A 23525-nucleotide genomic window follows, 5' to 3' on the forward strand; every position below is an offset into this window, starting at 1 on the left:
TAGCAATCCTACTCAACTTTCTATCTCTTTGGATTTGCATATTCTGGACATTTCATATAAATGAAATCATACAATATGTGGTCTTTTGTGACTGGCATCTGTGACTTTGCATGTATTTTCAAGGCTTATCCATTGTATAGCATGTATCAATGTTTTATTTCTTTTTATTGCCAAGTAATATTTTATTTATAATATGTATATACCACATTTGGTTTATGCATTCATCAATTCATGAACATTTGGGTTGTTACCAATTTTGGGCATTGTGAATAATGCATCTGTGACCCTTTGTGTAAGTTTTGTGTGTACATGTGTTTTTATTCTCAGTGGTATATACCTGTAGTGGTATATATTTATTTATTGTTGGGTCATTTTGAGAAACTGCCAGTTTTGCAACGTGGCTATACCATTTTGCATTTCTACTAGCAATGTTTGAAGGTTACAATTTCTCCACGTTCTTGCCAACACTTGTTATTGTTGTGTTTGCTTTTAAAATAAACTTTGTAGTGTTGTGGTTCTTACAACTTTAAAATGTCTTGTGAAATATTTTCAACTAACCCTGAGTTTATGCAATGTCATCAAGTCTATAGGGAAGTTAAAGATGTTGGTATACCTGGATATGTCAAAAAACAGAATAGAAACAGTTGACATGGATATTTCCGGATGTGAAGCCCTTGAGGACCTCTTATTGTCATCCAATATGTTGCAACAATTACCTGACTCTATAGGTGAGAATATAATATTTTGTCACAAATATTTATGTCCAATATACCATTTCCTTTTTTAGAAGTATAGTTTGTCTATAGATATAGGTAATATACTGTTAGCCTGATGTTGATAAATTTTAAAATGTACTGCGTAAATCATAAAACAGTATCTTACAAATATCTTAAGTGAAATATTTGGGAACTCTAGTTCCTAAATTCAAGAAGTCTCTCCTATTAAAATGATCCTACCAAATTGATATTGTTTAAAAATTGTTTTATCTCCTAAGTTGTAAAATGTTATTATAAGGTGTATGTATGTTTTATTTAGAATAATTTAATAATCACATATGTATCCTTATATTATGATAGAATTATAAGAGCTTCCATCCACAGGATGTTGCTATATTCTATTTGTAATATTGTTGTAACATTGCTATAATATAGGAATAACATCTAAAAAGTATAAATATAAAATATCTTCTTATATTATTTAAAAAAAAAAAAAAAGACTCGAGACCATCCTAACACAGTGATACCTCCATCTCTACTAAACATACAAAAAAAATTAGCCAGGCGTGGTGGTGTGCACCTGTAATCCCAGCTACTCAGGTGGCTGAGGCAGGAGAATCTTTTGAACCTGGGAGGCAGAGGTTGCAGCAAGCTAGCCGAGGTCGCACCTTTGCACTCCAGCCCAGGCAACAGAGTGAGATTCCATCTCAAAAAAAAAAAAAAGATACATGTCCTTAACATGTTAAAATTTATTAGAGCCTATAATTTACCTGTTAGTATATAAAAAGCACTCATACATTTTTGTTTAAGAATGTTTATATGAGTAAATAGTGAAAGACTCATTTAAATAATGAGTAAGCTTTTTTGTATAGGTATCTTGCTGTTAGTATTTGTAAGAGAATTCACCTAAAAGGGTAATCATTACATTACTTAACTTTGTAGCATAGATTTTACCCTCTTTGAAACAGATGTGCTGTATGTTCTGGAACTTGATCATTATTAAGATTGACTGAAGTTCAGAGTCAGTCTTACATTAGCAATGCGGTGCTCTTATCCTTTGTGGCTGCTGCAGATCCAGTCCAAGCCAGCTTCTGATTGCCATAGTTTTCCACAGTGAATTTTCTGTTTCCCTTTTCCCTAGCTCCACATACTAGTTGTAAATTTTTAATCATTATTAAGTTCCAGAATGTATAACTTTTAAAAATTAAGTCATATCCTAGGTATCCAGTTGAAGATGAGGAAATTTTCCAAGTTTTCTGTCTCTACTTAGCCATTCTTTGAGGCTTATAAAGAGCATAAGCTTTAGGAAAACTGTGGTCCATCTTTTCTTTCTTTCTAGAATTGTTGACTTTTATTTACATAATCACGTATTTTATAATGGTATTTCTCCAACTTGCTCAATCATGAGTCTTAACTGAGACGTTTGTTAAACACTTCCACACTTCTAGGCTTTGTCTCTTAAAGTTCTGATTCAGTAAGTGTGGCAAGCCCCCTGATCTGTATTTTAATTAAATATCATAGAAGAAACTTGGGATCAGACAAATTTAGGAAATACTGGTTTATGTTGCAACAAGTAAGGAAGTATGATTATAGAGAATATCCACTGGTCAAGATAAGAGAGCAACTTACTGCATAACCTTACACCCCTACTCAACCATTCATACCATTTAAATACATCATGAGGATATAAAAACTATGTATATTCAAAGAACGTATTTTTCTTCATTACTGACTCAGTGCCAAGAAAGGCAGACTGGATTTCTATACTCAGCTAAACATTCATTCAAGAGTGAGTATACAACAAATATATTTGAACGTATACCAAGAATAAGAGAATCTGCTCTTCAAAAATGTACTTTACTCAGAAAACAAAAACAAACTCAGAAGGAAGAAAGTGAATGCATAAAGCAATGGCAAGCTTTACCAAATTTACCAACTCAATTTGGTAAGTTAAGTAATTTAATTTACCAACTTAATTTGGTAAATTAAGTTGTTATATCTAAATAATTAGTGCCTGTAAAAGAGGAGTCTTTTATTTTTAGAATGCTGAAATGAAAAACTGTGTAGAGCAATGTTGGATAGGATTAAGGAATGTGAAGGACCTCATCTCATTCAAGCAGAGGCTAGAAATACTGCATAACTTTAGAATTTGCATGAAATATTAGGTTAAATAGACAGGTTAAAAATTTAAATGTATCTACTTACTAGAAATAAATGATACTTCCAAACCAGCAGAGGAGGCAAAAAGATATGAAAGAAAATACTCATACAGTAGAAGAAAAAAAAAGAAATGTAAAAAATGATAGAAATTTAAAAATAAGATGGTAAAAATAAATTCAAATTGTCATAAATCACAACACATGTAATAGATTTAATGGGTTAAACTTATTCTATTAAAAGATCCAGAATTTCAAGTTCAGCTATATTGTGGTTATGAGACACATCTAAAACAAAATACAGAAAGTTTGATTTTACAAAGGCAATAGAGTTCGTGACCAGACTAGGCTACATAGCAGTTCCCAGTTCTACAAAAAATTAAAAAATTAACCAGGCACAGTGCCACACGCTTACAGTCCTAGCAACTCATGAAGCTGAGGCATAGGATTGCTTGAGCCCAGGAGTTCAGAGGTTGCAATGAGCTATGATAGCACCACTGCACTCCAAGCTGGTGACAGGATGAGACCTTATCTCCAAAATAAAAAAGTGGTAGAAAATGAACTGCCAAGAATTGTGCCTGGCATATTCTATGTGCTGTTTAAACACGTAGTATATAAAATAATTTAGCTGCACTATCTAGGCATGGTGGCATGTGCCCATAGTCCCAGTTACTCAAGAGGTTGAGACAAGAGGATTGCTTGAGCCCAGGAGTTAGACTCCAGACTAGGCAACATAGCAAGACTCCATCTCTGAAAAAAAAATTTTTTTAATTTTTTTTTGAAGGAAAATTTGCATTGTTTTATTTTTATTTATAGAAAACAGTGCACATTTAACCCAGTTTCGTGGCAAGTTCTTTAGCCTTTGCCTTTTCAAGCTTGGCAATGTGAGCCACAGACTTGGGACCCAGGACATTGCCTCCCCAGTGATGGTGGATCTCATCGTATCTGTCATTGTAGTTGGTGCGGATAGCTTCCACCAGCTTATCCAAAGCACCTTTGTCTTCCAAGTTGACGTGTGTGAAGGCGACAGTGGTGCAGGTCTTCCTGTGGACTAGACGTCCCAGTCTTGCCTTCCCCTTGGTAATGCAGTAAGGGACTCCCATTTTACAACACAGGGAAGGCAAGAAGACAGCCAGCTCAATGGGATCCACATGCTGTGCAGTCACCACCAGCTGAGCTTTCTTGTTCTCCACCAAGGTGGTCACGGTGTTAACTCCTGCTCAAAGGACAGGTGGTCTCTTAGTGGGGACATCCCCTTTGCCAGCCGCTTTCTTCTGGGCCCAGGCCAACAGCCTCTGCTTCTTGTCTTGCTTCGTCCCTGGTCTATGTTTGTGGGCCAGCTTAAGCGGCTGAGTAGGTGTTTGGAGGTCCAGAGCCTGGGTGAACTCGTTAATTGCAGGAGGCACTTTCAGCCGCTTATAGAGGATGGCTCTCTGCCACTGCAACCTGATATAGCGGGGCCATTTCACAAAGTGGGTGAGGTCTCTTTTGGGCTGAATATCTTGTCCAATGCCAAAATTTTTAGGCCTTTTCTCACATAGTGGATTCACCACTTTCTTGGCCTCCTGCTTCTTCAGGACAGCAGGGACCGGAGCCACCTTCTTCCCCTTGGCCTTCTTTCCTTTCGGCATCTTGGGTGACGGGAAGAGAAAGAGAAAAAAAAATTAATTTTTAAAAAGAAAAATTATTTTTGCTTAAGAAGAATAACCATCAACATAAACCTGAGATAGAATGGAAATCCAGCAATATCCTCAGGCCCAATGGGCTACAAACCACACACAGCAGCTGTAAGTTCAGTTCTTACAGGATGCAGGATGCGCACATGTACCCCAGAGCCCAAAGTACAATTAAGAAAAAAAGCAACAAGCATATTATGTATAATCCATATATTACATGAAAATAGCTGTTAAAAATATTATCCTTGTAAATTAAGAAGCTAAAGAAAAATAATAAAAGATAAGAATCTTCATAGTATTAATAGAGGGAACTAAAATAAAATCTTTACTTTCTCCATGCCTATTTGAGTTCCTCTGCAGCTGTGGGGTATTTGAATGGAGTGATATACTCAACAACAAGCCCCGTGTGCTGAATCACTTTTCCTGTGCTGGTTCCAGGGAAAATGAAGCGGACTCTTTTCCTCTTCCAGATAGAGAATTTTAATAATCAGCTTCTTTGGATAGCAGAGAAACTCAATAAAGAAAAACACATTTTTTGCTTTCCAAAATAATTTATCTTCCTCCCTTAGAAGTCAAGGGCACAGGCTTTATAGATAGATTACTTAGAGTTCTGATTCTGGCTTTTCCAGTGTGACCTTAGACAAGTTACTTGATCTTGCCCCAGTTTCATCATCTATTAAGTGAGAGTAGTAATAGTATTTGCATCATGGGATTATTTTGAGGCATAAATTAATTAATATATTTTAAATTGCTTAGACTAGTACCTGACATACAATAAACAACTATTAATATATTTATCATAATCTTAGATTTGATGAGTGCACAACTATTTGCTTTCAAAGTTCTATTACATATTTGTTAATATAAATATTAGCAAATTATATTAATGCTTAATTCATTGATGCTGATTGTATATATGTGCATGTAGTTAAAATTGTAGGAAATGGCCTTCTTTTTCTATCTCTTCAGTATTTCTTGGTTGCGAGTATAGAATGAAGAGATGGAGTCTTGGAGAAGGGCACAAGTAGAGAGAAGGAATAGAATAAAATACCTTTGATTGCTCTAGAGAAAAGAGTCCAAGCATATATGATATAGAAAGGCAATAAAGAAATTATCTGCCAGAGGAAGACATGAGCGACAAGGGTGCAGCTTGTGGCCTGATTTCATCCTAGGGGCACTCATAATTCTGCAGAAGCTTCGGTCCCTGTCCAAAGAGTATCCTCGTGAATGGAATATATGTGTTGGCAAAGTAGCCACAGCACAAATGAGTGAGCTTCCTTTAAACTCACAGACTTAGAGCTGAGTAGGAAGTCCTAAATTGCTTCAACCTTTAAAAACATTGAAAAAGATGCACTTAACAAAAGCTTCTTGTGAGAGCCACTACTCTAGTCTTCAGGAAAAGCTGTCACATCAGCATTAAGCCTTAGTCCCCAACCTGCCTCAGGGTTTTCTCTCTAGTACTTCAGACTTGGAGACCATGATCCTCTGAAAGTACTTTGTACCCTGACTTTGTGGTGTTTGCTCAGCCATCTGTAACCCACCCCCAAACTTCTTGTGACCCAATTGAGTGATGTTGAGACCATCAACCCACCTCCAGCTCCACTAGCAGATGGGTGCACTTGTCTGATCCAGGCTACCAAGTCACAGAAATCTTAGCTATGATTTATACTTTCCTGTTTTCTTTCCACAGCAGAAAAACAAGCTGAGGTGTTCTCTTATATTTCCAAGGCTGATATTTTAACATAAGCTCTAAAGAAGCTAAAATGATTCAATCACCTTTTGAACATAGATGGATGTGGCAGTGGATGCTCAAACTTCAGTGATAAATTGCCACAGTGTGAATTGTCCCTTTCCCAGATGATGTTGTTTTCAAGCAGATGTATTCAGCTCCCAGATATTTGCTTATAATAGTCTGATAGTGACAACATTTCTTTCCACTGCAGTAGAGATTCTGAGTGCTTCTGAAGAATATGTAACAGAGCATACTGAAATGTGAAGTGCAGTCACGGCTTTATTTCAGATTTTTCTGTGACTTACTGTATGCCTTTAAGGAACCCTCACAATACTTGAGAAATATGGCCATGATCTATAGCCACTTTCTCAAAGCATGTTCACAAAATGCTAGTTTGACAACATACTCTGCACTCCCGCCCCCACCATCCCACACACACGAATTCCATAACAACTCTGGAGAGTCACATTAGTATATTAAATGCTCCCAGAAAAACTATTAAAGAAAGCTATTTAATTTTGTTTAATTTGGCATGTCTCAAAGCATATTTGACCATGCAACTATGTCAATTAGAATAATTTATTTGCAGAATGCAGTAATCTATGGTGTACATTCATAGACCAATGTAAAACAAAATTTGTTCAATGTTAAAGCTTTGCCCTTGGATTTGGTCTACTTACACCATATCAGTACTGTAGGTTATTTTATGGTTGGATAAGGAAGTTGATTATGCCAAATGCAGCTGTTCTTCAATTACTGTGTGGCTATTGCTCATTAAAACCCTGGGAAGAGAGCAAGCCATAAGGGTATGGAGGCCATAAATCAGATAGTGAAAGATAAATAGTTGTAACTTAAATTCTTGGCCAGTTCTAAGAGTTTGTGCTTACTGCTCATCCAAGTCAGGATTTATGTTGCCAAAAAGAATGTGAGGTCATATGTTGTAAATTTCCAAGAACATAATTATAACCACTGCATCGCAATACCTCAGTGTTCATTTTTGTTGATTATTGGGCTTAATTCAGATTTGTTTTCAATTTGTATCACAACAGGATGTTAGTTATTACTACTTAGGAGTTAATTAAATATTAAATCACAGCTGGCTTGAAAAATTTCAACTGGTCCATTTGCTGAAGAATACAAAAGGGAAATGTATTATTAATGTCAACTGGGGTGTATGTGAAGCTGTATGTTTTATTTTTCTGCATTGATATTCTTGAACTGTCATTGATGTAACAAATTCTTTTGCAACTAGAAGGTCAAAATTAGACTACACACAAACGTCAGTTTTATGAGTATGTATTAGCAGAGTGTAGCCAATTAGCATACCAAGCATTCATCACAAGTGATTCATTTGATTTCATTTATATCACACTTCCTATCATAAATCTGCTCTTATGTATTAATCAACCTTCTTCTCTGTTTTAGGACTTTTGAAAAAACTAACTACTCTAAAAGTAGATGACAATCAACTTACAATACTACCCAATACAATCGGAAAGTAAGTGCCAAGTTTTCATACCAGTTAGCCTCTCAAAAGCCAGAAACTAAAGGATATATTGAGTTTTCTACTTCAAAACATTTTCTACTAAAGATACCATTAATCCTGTTCGTCTGTCAGCTTATTTTAAACCATATTTTATTTGTATATATTTGTATATATCTTAATTTTGTCTAAACATTGCATTGACATCCAACTATATAATATCATGAGAAATATTTACTCATGAATCTTTCACAAGCAAAATGATTACCCAGACCTCCAATTATACTCTTGCTGGTATTTTTCAGATATTATTAGTTTGTTGTTTTTGAATGAGTAGCCGTTCTGGGTTCACTTGACTATCTCTTGCAAAATCAAACCAATTTTTATAAGTCTCTGCAATATGTGTATGTTACCACTACATTATTAGTAACATTTGACATTTATAGAATCTTAATGTATTTTTAGAAGCTAAAGAGAAAAGCATCTGCTTTAGCTAGCATTTTTTAAAACTTCGAGATGAAAGTCTAACATTGCCTTTTAAAGATAAAATATACTCCATTTATTTGATAACAATTTATTTCTAATTTTATATTGTCATTAACATTTGATTTAAAATTCTTTTAGAACTTTCTATTATTATAAATGTTCCACTGAAGTGCTTTTATTTATAATCTGTGTAAAGTGAGAAATCAATAGAGGCTGTCTTCATTCTGAAATTATGTAAGGGCATTTTATTGAAATCTTGCCCTACATCTTAGCGTGAAGAATCATATAAATCCTTAATTTAACAAATTTGGTATACCTAGGAAGAGAAAGACTTATTTTTTAAATAGTCTTATTAAATATAATTGACATACAAAAAACTGCACATGTTTAAAGTCTATAATTTGATAAGTTTGGACATAGCTAGGAAGCCTTGAAATTATCACCACCTCAGTAAAGACAGTGAACATGTCTGTCACCTATCCCCTGATCCTTCTCCCCATCATCCCCTTATCACCTGCCAAGTCAGCATGTAGTCCCTGATCTAGAAAGCTTCACTTCTATATAGAGGAACAAGTTGCTAGAATTTAAGCTCAGATGTTCAAACTTTGAAGAGGAGTAAAAGTCTCAACCATTTGTTTATACTCGAATGCCCTTACCATATAATATGTTTCTCTCTACAGTTACTTGCATTTTCTCCAGTATAGAGCACAGAGAACTTAACTTTAGGGATACACAAAAGTAATTATCTTTATCAACCCAATGCTTTTTAGAAAGCAGGCACTAAGATAGGCACTAATCTTTCTTCTTTGGATCAATACTCACAGGAAACTGAATTCAACTTCTTTTATCCCTACTAACGTCATGATTGGTATTTGCCACTTATGTTCATATTTCTTATAAAACTAATTACCCTGGCTCTTTGAAGTCAAATTAAAGAGCATCAATAGTCTACAAATGGACAAAGAAAGATAGCTTTTACAGTAGAAAGTGGAACCCTGCCTTTGGTCATCTTGAGAACTAGCTTTGCTGGTAATTTTCAGCCAGAATTTTGACCTCTTGACCTCCCAGGTGAGGAAATCCCAGCTTTTTCTGGAGTCTGGTTTTAGCCCATCACCAACACTGGGTACATGTGTGCCTTGAGCTCCTGTCACACCCCAAAGTGAGTTACTGCCTCTGACCTTCACCAGCAGTACCTCATGCCAGACTTTGCCTCAGAAACAGGCAACCTGCAGGTCTAACTCTATCTCATTCCCAGCAGCCAAGTGGGGCTTGCAGCCTGGCTCTGTACACATAACCTAAACTACGTCTTAGTTCTTATGTTACCACAAGCATTTAGTCATGCCCTTTGAAATCTTCCTGGTAGTTGAATTATAAATCTAGAAAAAAACTGAACTGTTTAAATAGTGACTTGGTATAAGCTTTTATAATACTATATTCAAAAGGAACAGATTTAGAAACATCAGATGGCTGTCAGCAGCCTTCAGTTGCTCGGACAACAGGCTTATTCCAGAAAAGCAGGGCGAATGACAGAGTATTAGAGCATCGATGAACATTGAGAAGGCAGAATAGTGAAGCTTCTTGTTGAAAGCTGCTGATTCTCATTAAATTTTCAGATGCCACAAAGCCAGAAAAAATAATTATGTTGGATGACAGAAGCAATATTTCAAAAGAGCTGGACAGGGTAGGTGCTTTGTTGAAAAACCCAGTAGAACTTAATAGAGATTCTTAGGGAGTAGGGAGAAATCAGTGCTTTGACTGGCCATACTCAATATTAGCCAATGTAACAATGGAATTGTCCAGAAAACCACTGAAGCATTAGCTTGGTAGATAGAAGTATCCACTCAAAATTAATAGGTACTAATAGTTCAGGTGTTCTCTGACACTTCTGATTCTGTCAGTTCTGAACATCATCTGTATGAATTGACAAGAGGGCAACCAGCATGAAAGATGTGGAATTATAATTTATAAAACAAAATTATTTTTTGAAATCATCTGTAGTAGGGATGTAACTACTTGAGAAATAAGAGTATCCAAAGGTGTGAGACCGTAGGCCCAGGTCTTCTGGGCAGATTCCATTCCATTTCCAGACTTACTGGCGCATTGTACTCTCCTCACTGTAGGCCCTGGGAGCCCAGAAAGCTGCTGCCATCCACTCTAGTTCTGGACTCTTTACTCAATAATGGCTTTGGAGTAGGGGAGTTCTTTCAATTCCCACCCTACTTGCCTTTGAGAACACAAATGTATGGGGGTCTTTGCTGTAGTGCTTTCCTACTAATTACTGGGGAAACTTTGCCAGAATATAACAAAAAATTCATGCCACAAAGTTAAGAAATATTATTATAAAATATATAAACAGCTTATACAGGCCTGATGATAGTGATAGGACGGTGATGCCAATAGTATACCACATACAGGACTGTATTCCCGTAAAATTATAATACTGTAATTTTGCTATATCTTTTCTATGTCTAGATATACAAATACATACTATTGTGTTATAATTGCTTACAGTACAGTATTCAGTACAATCACATCATGTTATATAGTTTTGTAGGCTAGAAACAATAGGCTATATCATATAACATAGCTGTGTAATAGATTACACCATCTAGGTTTGTGTATGTACATCTATAATGGTCACACGATGATGAAATCACCTAACGATATATTTATCAGAATTTATCCCAGTCATGAAGTGACACATAAGTGTAATCACATCTACCATTCAGTAATCTTACCACTCTAGTGGTTCATTACACTTCAGCCATGCTGGCCCTTCTCCTGGGCCTCCAATAAGCCAGGCTTTTCTCCATCCCATGGCTTTTTTATTTGTTGTTACTTCTACCAAAAATATTATTTTCCTATTCTTCATAAGGCTGACTACTTCACATCCTTTAGGTCCATACTCTTAAACTTCAGTGAGCATTCAAATTATCTGGGAATTTTGTTTACAAGGCAGATTCTGATCCAGTAAGTCTGGGACCTGAAGTGCCTGAGTTCTGCCCTTGTCACAAGCGCCTAGGTGATGTAAAAAAAAAAAAAAAGTGCTACAAGTTCACGGGAAGGTTATCAATCTAGATTTAAATATCTCTTCCCCAGTGAGGCCTTCCTTAAATGACCTTCCAGCAATATAATCACCAGCAAATTTCCTGTCCCTGTTCCTGCTGTTTCCTTCATGATACTTTTCACTACTTATAATTTTTATTTTATGTCATCTCATTCTTTTATTGTCTCATAATGTATATACCTCACTTCAGTTAAGATTGTTTTTGTTTCCCAGTTCCAGAATTATATAAAGTTTCTGAAAATTATGAACACTAGATCCTGACTTACTTTTGTTTTTGATTCCTATATAGTTGTTTTATAGTAATCAGAACAAATATACAGGAATCGAAATCAGTCTTCTTTGGTAAGAGGATAAGAATATCAAACATTGATGATGTTTGTAATAAGTATGGCTTCATATTTAGAACTGTCATGCACCTACCTACTTTCCTACTGAATGCCTTGATTCAGTGTTAAAATACAAATTAAGAAAAAGAGAGCTGGGCGCGGTGGCTCAAGCCTGTAATCCCAGCTCTTTGGGAGGCCGAGGCGGGTGGATCACGAGGTCGAGAGATCGAGACCATCCTGGTCAACATGGTGAAACCCCGTCTCTACTAAAAATACAAAAAAATAGCTGGGCATGGTGGCGCGTGCCTGTAATCCCAGCTACTCAGGAGGCTGAGGCAGGAGAATTGCCTGAACCCAGGAGGCGGAGGTTGCGGTGAGCCGAGATCGCGTCATTGCACTCCAGCCTGGGTAACAAGAGCGAAACTCCGTCTACAAAAAAAAAAAAAAAAAAGAGAAATTATGCAAGTGAATATGGATGCTAGCTTATTCACATACTTCATTTTATTTTCATTTTTATTTTTAATGGATAATTATCTTAAAAGTATTAAAAAGTTTAATCAAAAATACAAGTTTCATAAATGGCTAAATAATTTGTTTTTAGTGAAACATTCTACCTGTAACTTGGGGCAATGAAAGCCTAGAAATGAGAAGACCAGATGCAGCGACCAGAAATATTCTGCATGTGGAATATTACAATATTTCAGACTTATCTTAAAAACTGCTGCAAGAATTCGTTTTTCATCATTTCTCACAGTTAAAATAGATTCCACAACTTTTGTACCAAATGATTTATAAAATTAGTTATTTTGTTGTTGCTGAACCTTCCCATGTGCCTAGGAATTTCAGCAGCCCTAAGAGTTGAATATCAAATAAAAATGATAATGAAGTCTTTTTTTGGTACTCACAGTGTTCCAGACCTCATGTTTGGTGCTTTCTTTACGAGAATTATCTTATTTACTTAAAGGCTTCATTAGCACTATTTGATATGTATTATGTCCCCATGAATAGATACAGAAACAGAAGCAGAGAGAAGTCACCAAATTTCAATGCCAAGCTTTTAACCAAAGTATATGTGATGCCTCTTAATGTATGTGATAGTTGAGTCACCTATTGTGTAAATAACTTTGTATTTGATAATTCAGTAGGCCCCATAAATCTAGATGCAAAGGAGATACCGCATACTGAGCCTTATCTTTTTAGCTTTATAGTCTTGGATGAAAGCAATGAAAACTCAGAAATCTGAATGGGTATTTTTAAAAGCCATTCCTTCATAGAGTATGGTCAAACAGAAAGCCTGTGGACTAGGAATCGAAAAATCTAAGCGCCTATGCAAAGCTAAATAAATCCCTTCTTCTCTATCCTGAAGGGTGAAACATTTGGTTTTGAGATGTGAAGTGACTTGCTGAAGTTTTTAATAGCTATATCATAAAAGCAAGCTTCATGGACAAATAATTTTGAAGGACTCTGTATGCAAGTTAGAGAAACACTGCTAACTTGTTACTTCTTTTTCCAGATTTAATATCAGTCTCAGGTTTATGTTTTGTATCATCAGTTAACTTTTTACTTATTTTGCCATGTCTTCCCAACTAGAATATAGGCTCATTGAGGGCTGGATCATGTCTTGAACATTTCTCACCTCCTTCATTGTGCCTAGACAGTATGGCACAGAGGACTGTTTGCAAACCTTGGAACTAGACTTCAGTTTCAATCCCGGCTTCTCTACCCATTCACTAACTGACCATGGGCAAGTCAATTCATGTTTCAAAGCCACACTTTTCTCATTATTTCTCATTAAAACGGAAATAATAATAATTGTCAGAGGCTTTTGTGGCACTTAGAACTAGATAGCCTTCAATAAGTCATTGGAGGCTTCAGTAGTCATTGTTTTATTAATAGTAAAATCCAAAAAGACATTTATTGATTAATGCTTATATTCATCTATGTGAGGTTTGGTGATGTAACATGAATGAAATATCTAGTTCTAAAAAAGAAAAATATTTTATAAATATTTGCAAATGTAATAATAGTACAGTGTCTTAGTCTGCTCAGGCTAACATAACAAAATATCATAGATGGGGTGGCTTAAACAATAGACGTTTACTTCTCACAGTTGTGGAAGCTGGGGATTCAAAGTCCAAGGCACCAGCAAGGTAGGTTTTATTCTGAGCCCTCTTCTCTTGGCTTATAGGCAGCCACTATGTTGCTGTGAGTTTACATGACCTCTTCTTTGCATGGGTTGGTTGTTGGGCGGGGGGGAAGCAAGCCCTGGTTTCTCTTTTTACAAAGGCATTAATCCCATCATGAGGGCCTCACTTTTATGACTTTATCCAACCCTTAATTACCTCCCTAAGGCCCCGTCTCCAAATACCATCACATTGGGGGTTAACACTTCAACATATGAATTTTGGAGGGAAACGTTCAGTCCATAACATCTATCTTTTAAACTGGAAACATCTACTCTTAGGAGATGAGGTGTTTGAAATTTGTTTCCGTGCTTTGTGACAGAGTCCTGAAGAATAAACTGTTTTGAATCATAGCAGTTGGTTTTCAAGTCCAAGGACTTAGAGCAATTTAAAACAGAACATTTTAAAAATTAATGGTGTTTCTCAGAGTAATAACAGCATCTTCATATCTGCTCACACAAAGTTATTGAGAAAAGTACAAAGTAATGATCAAATGGAATTTCGCTGATGATTGTATAAGATTTCAGTTAAAGCACAAAGCCACTAAGGATATACATTTAAGAGCCCTATTCCTCTACTGCTAATTCCTCCTCTGCTTCCTTTCCCAGCATTTCAGGATTGTGACTGTTTATGTGCTGTGGACAAATATTAATTGCAGTACTTACTCCTGCATGCAAGAAATGTTTCCATATTTTTTGTTAGTTAAGAAATCTTTCAGTCTCCTAACTTGGAACATATAGTATCTTTTTTAAAAAAATAGTCTTTGCTAAAGAGTGAAGCTGTTCTCTAGTCATAGGTTACAGATGTTCTTTTAAAAAATACTTTAGACAATATTTCACATTTGGGTGATATTTTTCTCCAATAATCTAATTTTTTTGCAAATTTGATTTTCAGACAGTCTAATCAACTTTCTAAATAGTGAAAAGGAAAGCAAAGTTTTCTAATTGTTTTAGATAGATAGGAAAATTGAGTTCAAATGAAAAGTTTATTATCTGTATGATAATGATAGCTGCTTAAAATCAGTCAACATTTCAGAGGTAAAATCTAGATGATTACATTTCTAATGAACGCTGTTTTCATCGTACTCTCTCTGAATTTAGCATAGGCTGTGGGATTTGATACTAAAACGAGTACTGTTTATTTGGAAAACAGTATAGAAAAGAATTAGTCTGACTAAAGTTTGCAAATTTCCTACCATTATTTAGAAGCAGCCCAAGCAGCTTATCTAATGTTAAAAAGAAAATTAAGAATGGAACCTAAAACTTGATTCCTAGCCTAAATTAAATGAAATTGATTGTAGAATCTCAGAAAATGAGTATAATAGCAAAAGTTACTTAGCATTGACTATGTGCCTATTCTGAGGGTTTTACATGTATTCATTCCTTTATGTGTATTTAGGCCTATTACACAGGGTTAAATACTGCTGTCCCCTGCTTTTGTTCAGTGATGAAACTAATGTACACAGTAATTAAGTAACTTGACTAAGATATTCCCACTAGTAATTATTAGGGTCTAGACTCCAATCCCAGCTGTCTGGCTACAGTTGGGTGTCTACTTTGAGCTATATTGGCATTTTTTAGGCAGTGAACATTTAAGCAGCTAGTCTTTGCCAAACAAGTCTTTCTCTCTCTCTCTCTCTCTCTCTCTCTGTTTCTCTCTCTCTCTCTTCTTCCTTCCCTTCCTCCCTGCCTCTTCCACCCTCCCTCCCTCTCTTTCCTATATTCCTCTCTACTTCTCTACTAAATTTTTGTTAATACAATAACAGTTCTTCAGAGTCATCTGAAATTTGTTTACCTCCCCCGCATCTTAACAATTTTTCATTTTGTCGAATAGAGGCAATTTTATTTTATGAAACAACCAATCTATCAAGGGAATAAATATTACAACTTTTACGTATATAAGAAATAGATTGGGGCCGAGCGCGGTGGCTCAAGCCTGTAATCCCAGCACTTTGGGAGGCCGAGGGGGGTGGATCACAAGGTTGAGAGATCGAGACCATCCTGGTCAATATGGTAAAACCCCGTCTCTACTAAAAATACAAAAAATTAGCTGGGCATGGTGGCGCGTGCCTGTAATCCCAGCCACTCAGGAGACTGAGGCAGGAGAATTGCCTGAACCCAGGAGGCGGAGGTGAGCCGAGATCGCGCCATTGCACTCCAGCCTGGGTAACAAGAGTGAAACTCTGTCTCAAAAAAAAAAAAAAAAAAAAAGAAATTGTTTTTTTCAGGGTACTCTACCTCGTAACAGGCCACTTTAATGGAATGTGATTATCTATTCCATTTAGCATTCAGGGGTTTAGCATGTATTTAATCTTTATTGAAACTCTATATGTTAGATATTGTCAATCAATTTTATAGGCAAGAAAACAGGGTTTAATAGTAGGTAAAGGTCAGATAAAGGTCACTCACCTATTAAGTATCTACACTGGAATTGGAGCCCATGCCTGTCTGACTATTTTCCACTAAATTACATTAGTTCTGTTAGGAATTAAAAGTGAATTAAGAAGGTGAAGCCCAAAGCTGTTTTTATGTTTATTATCATCTACATTGATCATAGATTAATTGTGTCTAATGGTCATAAATAATGTTAAAGTTAAATTATAAATTATCTATGTAATATATTCACAATCTTTCTTCCCTATTAGCTATATAATTGAGGGTTGATGATACAGTAATAGTTTTCCCATCCAAGAGCAACTCATGAACATGAAGCTAAAGTAGAGAAAAGTATACAGAGTATTTTTAGAAACTGAAGTGAATACTGTTGATTTTTACTCCCAGTAGCATCATCCATCCTGAAAAATACATGACCTCTTGTAATAGTTATATGTATTTTAATGTCAATAAATGTCTATTTTATTTGTTTAAATGATAGTAATGAAATATTTGGAAGGGTTTTATTTAAATCCTTGCAACGTATTGTGTGTTCCCTGCACTGGCAGCATCTCATCATCTAGAAGCTGGTTATAAATGCAGGACCTGGGCCTCACCCCAACCACTGAATCGTAATCTGCATTTTATTATGTTCTCTTTGTGATTGGCATGCACACTGAAGTTTGGGAAACGCCACTTTAAAGTACTTCATACATTCTTTGCAACTTATTTTTACTTTCTACAATTATAGAAATAAAACATCTAAAAAATAAAGGTAACCTTTGGTCTATTTTTAGACTTCATTACAAATGCCAGTGGTAATCTGATTAAATGTGATAACTGTTTTAATACAAGATTTTGTATTAAAACATCTTAAATGATTTTTAACACAATAGCCATCAATAAAGTCAGCTGGAATTATAGGTTATGAGTTTGAATATTTGGAATTTCAAAGATCATTGAGGATTATATGTTTTGCACTTAATAGCTCGTTGTTGCAACCCAAAGATGTAAAATACTTTCAGGCTCTAAATTAATTTATTATTGCCCATGGTGCAGTCAAAATGTCTTTTTAATACAGATTATTAAAAAGTAGTGCAGGACTCTATAGAAATCACCAAACAATGGCAGGAACCTGTAATCCCAACTACTTGTGAGGCTGAGGCAGGAGAATTGCTTGAACCTGGGAGGCGGAGGTTACAGTGAGCCAAGATTGTGCCACTGCACTCCAGCCTGGGTGACAGAGCAAGACTCTGCCAAAAAGAAAGGAGAGAAAGAGAGAGAGAGAGAGAGAGAGAGAGAATATGGAAAAAAGGAAAGGGAAAGGGAGAAAGAAACCACCAAACAATTTGTGTTTTTCCTACTGAATTCGCAACACTCAACACAGACTAGTTTTGATCACTGATGTTTATGAGATATCCCACACCAAGCAATTCTAAAATTCTCTGTGGATACCAGCTGGGTGCCCTACAATTTAATTCAATTCTGCCACATCTACCTGAAGTTAAGATCAGACCCCACAGGTTCAAGGCTCAGTCCCACAAAACTACCCCCCGTCTTCAGATGCCTATCACAAGTCCATACCTCCTATACTTCTGGCTGACTACATATAAATTGTGGCTTCATATCACTCCCTCTTGAGGCTCAATCACTTGCTAGAATGGCTCACAGAAATCAGGAAAACACATTAACCAGTATATTATAAAGGATATTACAAAGGATACAGAAGAGCAGCCACAAGAACAGATACAAAAGGAAAGCTGTGTGAGAAGGGATGCGGAACTTCCATGTCCTTGCTGGGTATGCCATCTGCCCAGCACTTTCGTGTGTTTGGCAACATGGAAGCTTTCCACGCCTTGACCTTCCGGGTTTTCATGGAGTCTTCATTGTATTGGCCTAATGGATTACATCATTGTCCATTGCTGACCAACTCAACCTTCAGCCTTTCTCCCTTCCCCAGAGGTCAGGGGGTGAGACTGAAAAGTTCCAACCCTCTAATCACAGGGTGGATCCCTTGGCAATCAGCCCCCATCCTGAGGCTATCTCAGAGCCCTTAGCGGTAAGTTATTTCATTTGCATACTAAAAGGCACTTAGCAATTTGGCAATTCCAAGGGTTTTGAGAGTTCTATGCCAAGAACTGGATGAAGGTCAAATATGTATTTATTATAAATCACAGTATCAAGGGGATCATAAAAATGACCATGCAATCTGAAACTGTGCAAAACAGTCTTAATATAAATCAGTGGGAAAAATTATGATTGTTCTACAAAAGGTCTTTAAAACCTTTTATCCGAGCATTATATACTGTAAACGTAGATTACAAATGTATAGGAAAATGAAAAAATAGTAAAACAGTTATTTTGTACACTGTAATATTAAACATTAGAAACATTGAGAATTAAAGCTTATTTTAATTAAAAAAAAAAAACACATCAAAGTTAGCTTGAACAATCCTTGCCTTCTTTTCATGATATGTTAAACAGAGTGAACATCTTTTCTGTGCGTCAGTGAATTGTCACGTTCCTTTTTAAGTTTAGATCTACTTGCAAAATTTTATTTTTTGTGCTTTCAGTGTCATGAAAATATATCTGAGAGTTCCTTTAATGTGAGGTTTATTGCAAGCATCACTTCCTCTGGGACATCTTCATTCTTTTCATCACACTTTCCTCATTTACGTATATAAGTTTGCCTTCACTAAGTCTTCAGGAAGCTTATCTAGAGTCTTTATAGTAGTAGCAGGGTCAGCATTCCCATGGGCAGCTATTTCTTCTATGATTCCATTTACGTTAGATTCAAATTTATTTGTATAATGTGCTTCTATTAGTCAGGGTTCTCTTAGGGGAACAGAACTAATGGGAAATATATATATGTGGGAGTTTATTAAGTATTAACTTACATGATCACATTGGCTAGCTGAGGAGCAAGGAGAGCCAGTCCTAGTCCCAAACTGAAGAACTTGGAGTCCAGTGTTTGACAGCAGGAAGCATCCAGCATGGGAGAAAGATGTAGAATGGGAGGCAAGGCCCATCTCGCCTTTTCACGTTTTTCTGCCTGCTTTACATTTGCTGGAAACTGGTAGGTGGTGCCCACCAGATTAAGGGTGGATCTGCCTTCCCTAGCCCACTGACTCAAGTGTTAATCTCTTTTGGCAACTCCCCCATAGACACACCCAGGATTAATACTTTGTATCCCTCAATCCAATCAAGTTCACATTCAGTATTAACCATCACAGTGCTAAAAGTTTATTCTGTGCTGTATGCATATTACTTGCTGTTACTTCCTGGCCATCATGCTTGAATATTTTCAATTGTATATTTAATGTCATATTTCTTCTAGAACACAGGTAAAGAAACTACATGATCACCAGTTGTAGCGTGAATAGCCTATTCAAAAGTCTGTGTAAGATAATACACTTTGAAAGTTGAAATAATTCCTTGGTCTATAGCAGACGTCCCCAAACTGTTTACACAGTGGGCCAGTTCACTGTCCCTCAGACCATTGGAGGGCCACCACATACTGTGCTCCTCTCACTGACCACCAATGAAAGAGGTGCCCCTTCCTGAAGTGCGGAGCGGGCTGGATAAATGGCCTCAGGGGGCCGCATGCAGCCTGCGGGCCGTAGTTTGGGGATGCCTGATCTATAGGCTGGATTAATGACGTTGTCCTTGGTGATGTAAAGCAAATGTTCACAGTTTAATTTCAATCTGCAAGAGAATTGGGGTGACCAAGAGCTTTATCCAGTAGTTGTGGTGCTTTAATGGTTAAATTATTTGGTCTATAGTATCTATCTACTGCTGAGAGACAGGAAGGCAACAGGTTTTACTGTCTGTGTGTGAGCCGAATAACAGATGGGCAATGACCAATCATTGACAAACTTTGAAGGAAGTGATGTGATCAGTTCCTGATCACAAGGTACATCTGTTATTCACATTGTGATTTGTGGACTGAAGAAGGTGAGATACTTTATGCAGTTACTCAGTTAAAATACCAAAATAACTTAAATTTGAGCCAGGCTGTTGGGAGACTAGTGTTGTTTAATGAAACATCACAACTGAAATTTGCATACATTGGAACTGTGCAAGGTGACAACCACCTTGCTACAACCAAGACTAACTTCAAAACATGTTTTATTTAAAAAAAAAAAGAAGAAGAAGGGCTGGGCGCGGGGCTCACGCCTATAATCCCAGCACTTTGGGAGGCCGAGGCGGGTGGATCACGAGATCAAGGGATCGAGACCATCTTGGTCAACAAGGTGAAACCCCGTCTCTACTAAAAATACAAAAATTAGCTGGAAGTGGTGGTGCACGCCTGTAGTCCCAGCTACTCGGGAGGTTGAGGCAGGAGAATTGCTTTAACCCAGGAGGCTGAGGTTGCAGTGAGCCAAGATTGTGCCATTGCACTCCAGTCTGGGTAACAACAGCAAAACTCCGTCTCAAAAAAAAAAAGAAGAAAAATGAGAAATGTTAATTATATAGTTTTCATTAAATACCTTCTTTAACTTCTGCCTCTGAACATAAATCTGAAAATTTTATTTTAAAAAATTCCCAGTATTTATGACTCCTTGCTGAGTATGTGACCCCACACTATTGATAGAAACCTCTTTTGTGCAATTCTAAAAAATTTATTGAGTGCATTATATATGTAAGACCCAGTGCTAGACTTTTTTTTTTTTTTTTTTTTTTTTGAGAAACAAACTCTGTTACTGAATCTCTCACATATATGGATTTCTGCCTTCGCAAACACACATACACAGAGTAACAGAGTTGTGTACACCTGGCATCCCAGCAGTATAACCATCCTTGCAAACAAGGGGCCTCAAAGCATGTTGAAACAAATTTAATGGTATGCTGATAATAAGAGGAAAAGTACACTGAACATGTATTTCATGACAGGTACTGTGCTAAGTTCTTTACTTCACAACATTTCATTTTAGAGCAACTGCATGAGGCAGGCATTATTAGTATCCTCATTGTAAATATAAAGAATCTGGGGCTTAGAATTTCTGGGATTTTTCCATATAAAAGGAAATTTTTTTACTTAAGCAACACTTTCCTAAGAGCTGTTATGCAAAACTGAATACTGTGTTTCACCACAACTGGTTCTAACAAGCTGAATCTGTTAGGATGATGAAGTTTGAATGACCACGGTCAGAGTCAGACTGGTCCTAATTGCATTAAATTTTTTCCTGACCCATGGACAATGGTACTTGATTTGCATAGCTGTACAAAGACTTGTGTACTCATCTCATCCTCTCCATAATACAAGTTTTCAACCCTTAATGAGTATAGTCATCATGACCCACTATGACCAGTCCCCATTTGGTCACTGATTTTTTTTCCCTTCAGAGTGTTACTCAGTGAACTTCTTCCCTGATGTATTTCATTTCCTGTCAGATGAATAAAATCTGCTTTGTTTTTTGAGCTGTGGTAGTCTGTGTTTAATTTACTGATACCCAATATAATAAAGTTAGTAAGTTATAAAGCTGGGACACAAATCCATTACTAAGTGACTTCAACACATATGCTTAATTTCAGTGTTCAATTACTAAATAATGGGAGCAAATTATATTCAGACTAGCTAGTTTTAACATAAAAAGGATGCTCTCTGGGCACAGTGGCTCACACCTGTAATCTCAGCACTTTGGGAGGCCGAGGAGGGTGGATTGCTTGAGGTCAGGAGTTTGAGACCAGCTGGCCAACATGGCAAACCCCATCTCTACATGCAAAATTAGCTGGGTGTGGTAGCAGGCACCAATAATCCCAGCTACTCAGGAGGCTGAGGCAGTAGAATCTCTTGAACCCCCAGGAAGTGGAGGTTGCATTGAGCTGAGATTGTGCCACTACACTCCTGCCTGGATGGCAGAGCAAGACTCCGTCTCAAAAAAAAAAAAAAAAGTGGTAATTCTACAACCTTACTCCACCTAACTCGAATTCATTTTTCTGTTTACATTGGTGAAATCTTCACCCCTGGGGTTTCTTCCTATTATAATAATAACAGTATAATAGGAATAGAATAGTAAGAACAATGTAATAATAATTTCAACAATACCAACAGTAACTACAGTGTATCTGGTGCTTACTCTGTGCCAAGTACTTTTTTCCCAGCTATCTCAAACCAGGCATTGAAGTGTCTTGTTTCCTTGTGATAATTTCAATGTATATCCATACAATTCCTTTCTGTAGATCTAGAGTAAAGCTAGCTAAGTATGGACTGGTCGGGATTGTGACAAACTGGAGGCTTACTGAAGAGCTATGCCCATTTGAAGGCAGCAGTTATTAATCCATTTCTGTTACTTGTCATGGAAGAATATAGACCCACTATTGACAGATCTTTCTCCTTTTCAAGAGGCATCAAAAATCTGGATCATTATGTAAAAATTTAAATACTTAAATAATTAAACACTTTCTAAAATATCACTATATAAGTCACACAAAACACATCTTCAGGATGAAATGAGCCCTGTCCATAGCACCTGCTAACAGGCAGGATAATACAGTGAAGCCTTACTGTCTGCATTTAATTCTTAGTGTTGTTATTTTGTGTGGCATTGAATAAGTTACTTAGCACCTTTAAGCCTCAATTTTCTTATCTGTAAAATGACCTTTAAAATATTAGACATCTTAAAGAGTTTTTATGAGGAAGAGACTTGGTGGTTGGTTTTTTTCTTTAATCTCCCAATTGCTTAGTAAATACCTAGAATTTCATCAGTGTTTTTGTTTTTATTGTTTCTCCCAACTCCTGGACCTGCCCTCTCCACCCTTCTGCTTACCCCGTGACAGTTATATTCATTCATTCCAAGGATACACATTCTGAACATTAGGCTACAAAGAATACCTAAGTTGTAAACAAATAAAACATGATTTTATCATTTTCAAGGCTGTTAAATAACAGGTAAATCTAGAAAGGGAAAAAAAACTATATTTATTTTACCAAGTTAAACCACTTATTTGATGGTATTAAAGCATTTGACTGAACTGATAAATTTATATAATATTATGCTATCACCACATGAATAACTTTTGTCTTGGTGAATTTTGGATACATGGCTTTTTCAAAACATTTTGCCATCTAAACTTTTAAAATATCTAACTACTGTATTTAACTTTTCAGTTTATCTTTATTAGAAGAATTTGACTGTAGCTGTAATGAACTGGAGTCACTACCTTCTACCATTGGCTACCTTCATAGTCTTCGGACATTAGCAGTTGATGAGAATTTCCTTCCAGAATTACCCAGAGAAGTGAGAAATAAGCTTGTTTTCTATTCCTTAACTTTTAATGAATCTGTTTTGGAGTAAAATCTTAACAGGTAGAATAGCAATGTAGAT

General features: G+C 36.5%; 1 protein-coding gene and 1 pseudogene across 8 annotated transcripts in view; one reads left to right on the plus strand and one right to left on the minus strand.

The window, feature by feature from the left end:
- Window positions 1–23525, plus strand: part of LRRC7 (leucine rich repeat containing 7) — a 565757-nt gene that overhangs the window by 425933 nt on the left and 116299 nt on the right. For 6 of the 8 annotated variants that reach the window (XM_039474488.2, XM_074381000.1, XM_074381001.1 and 3 more), the window contains exons 10-12: window positions 584–728; window positions 7706–7778; window positions 23309–23438. In XM_039474488.2, the coding sequence (XP_039330422.1) occupies window positions 584–728; window positions 7706–7778; window positions 23309–23438 (348 nt within the window). Of the gene's footprint in view, window positions 1–583; window positions 729–7705; window positions 7779–23308; window positions 23439–23525 lie in introns of those variants that run through there. The other 2 variants (XM_074381004.1, XM_074381006.1) reach the window with 2 other exon arrangements.
- Window positions 3703–4503, minus strand: LOC120366070 (large ribosomal subunit protein eL8 pseudogene; annotated as a pseudogene).

The sequence above is a fragment of the Saimiri boliviensis genome, chromosome 11 (assembly GCF_048565385.1).
Source record: "Saimiri boliviensis isolate mSaiBol1 chromosome 11, mSaiBol1.pri, whole genome shotgun sequence".
Classification (NCBI taxonomy): Eukaryota; Metazoa; Chordata; class Mammalia; order Primates; family Cebidae; genus Saimiri; species Saimiri boliviensis.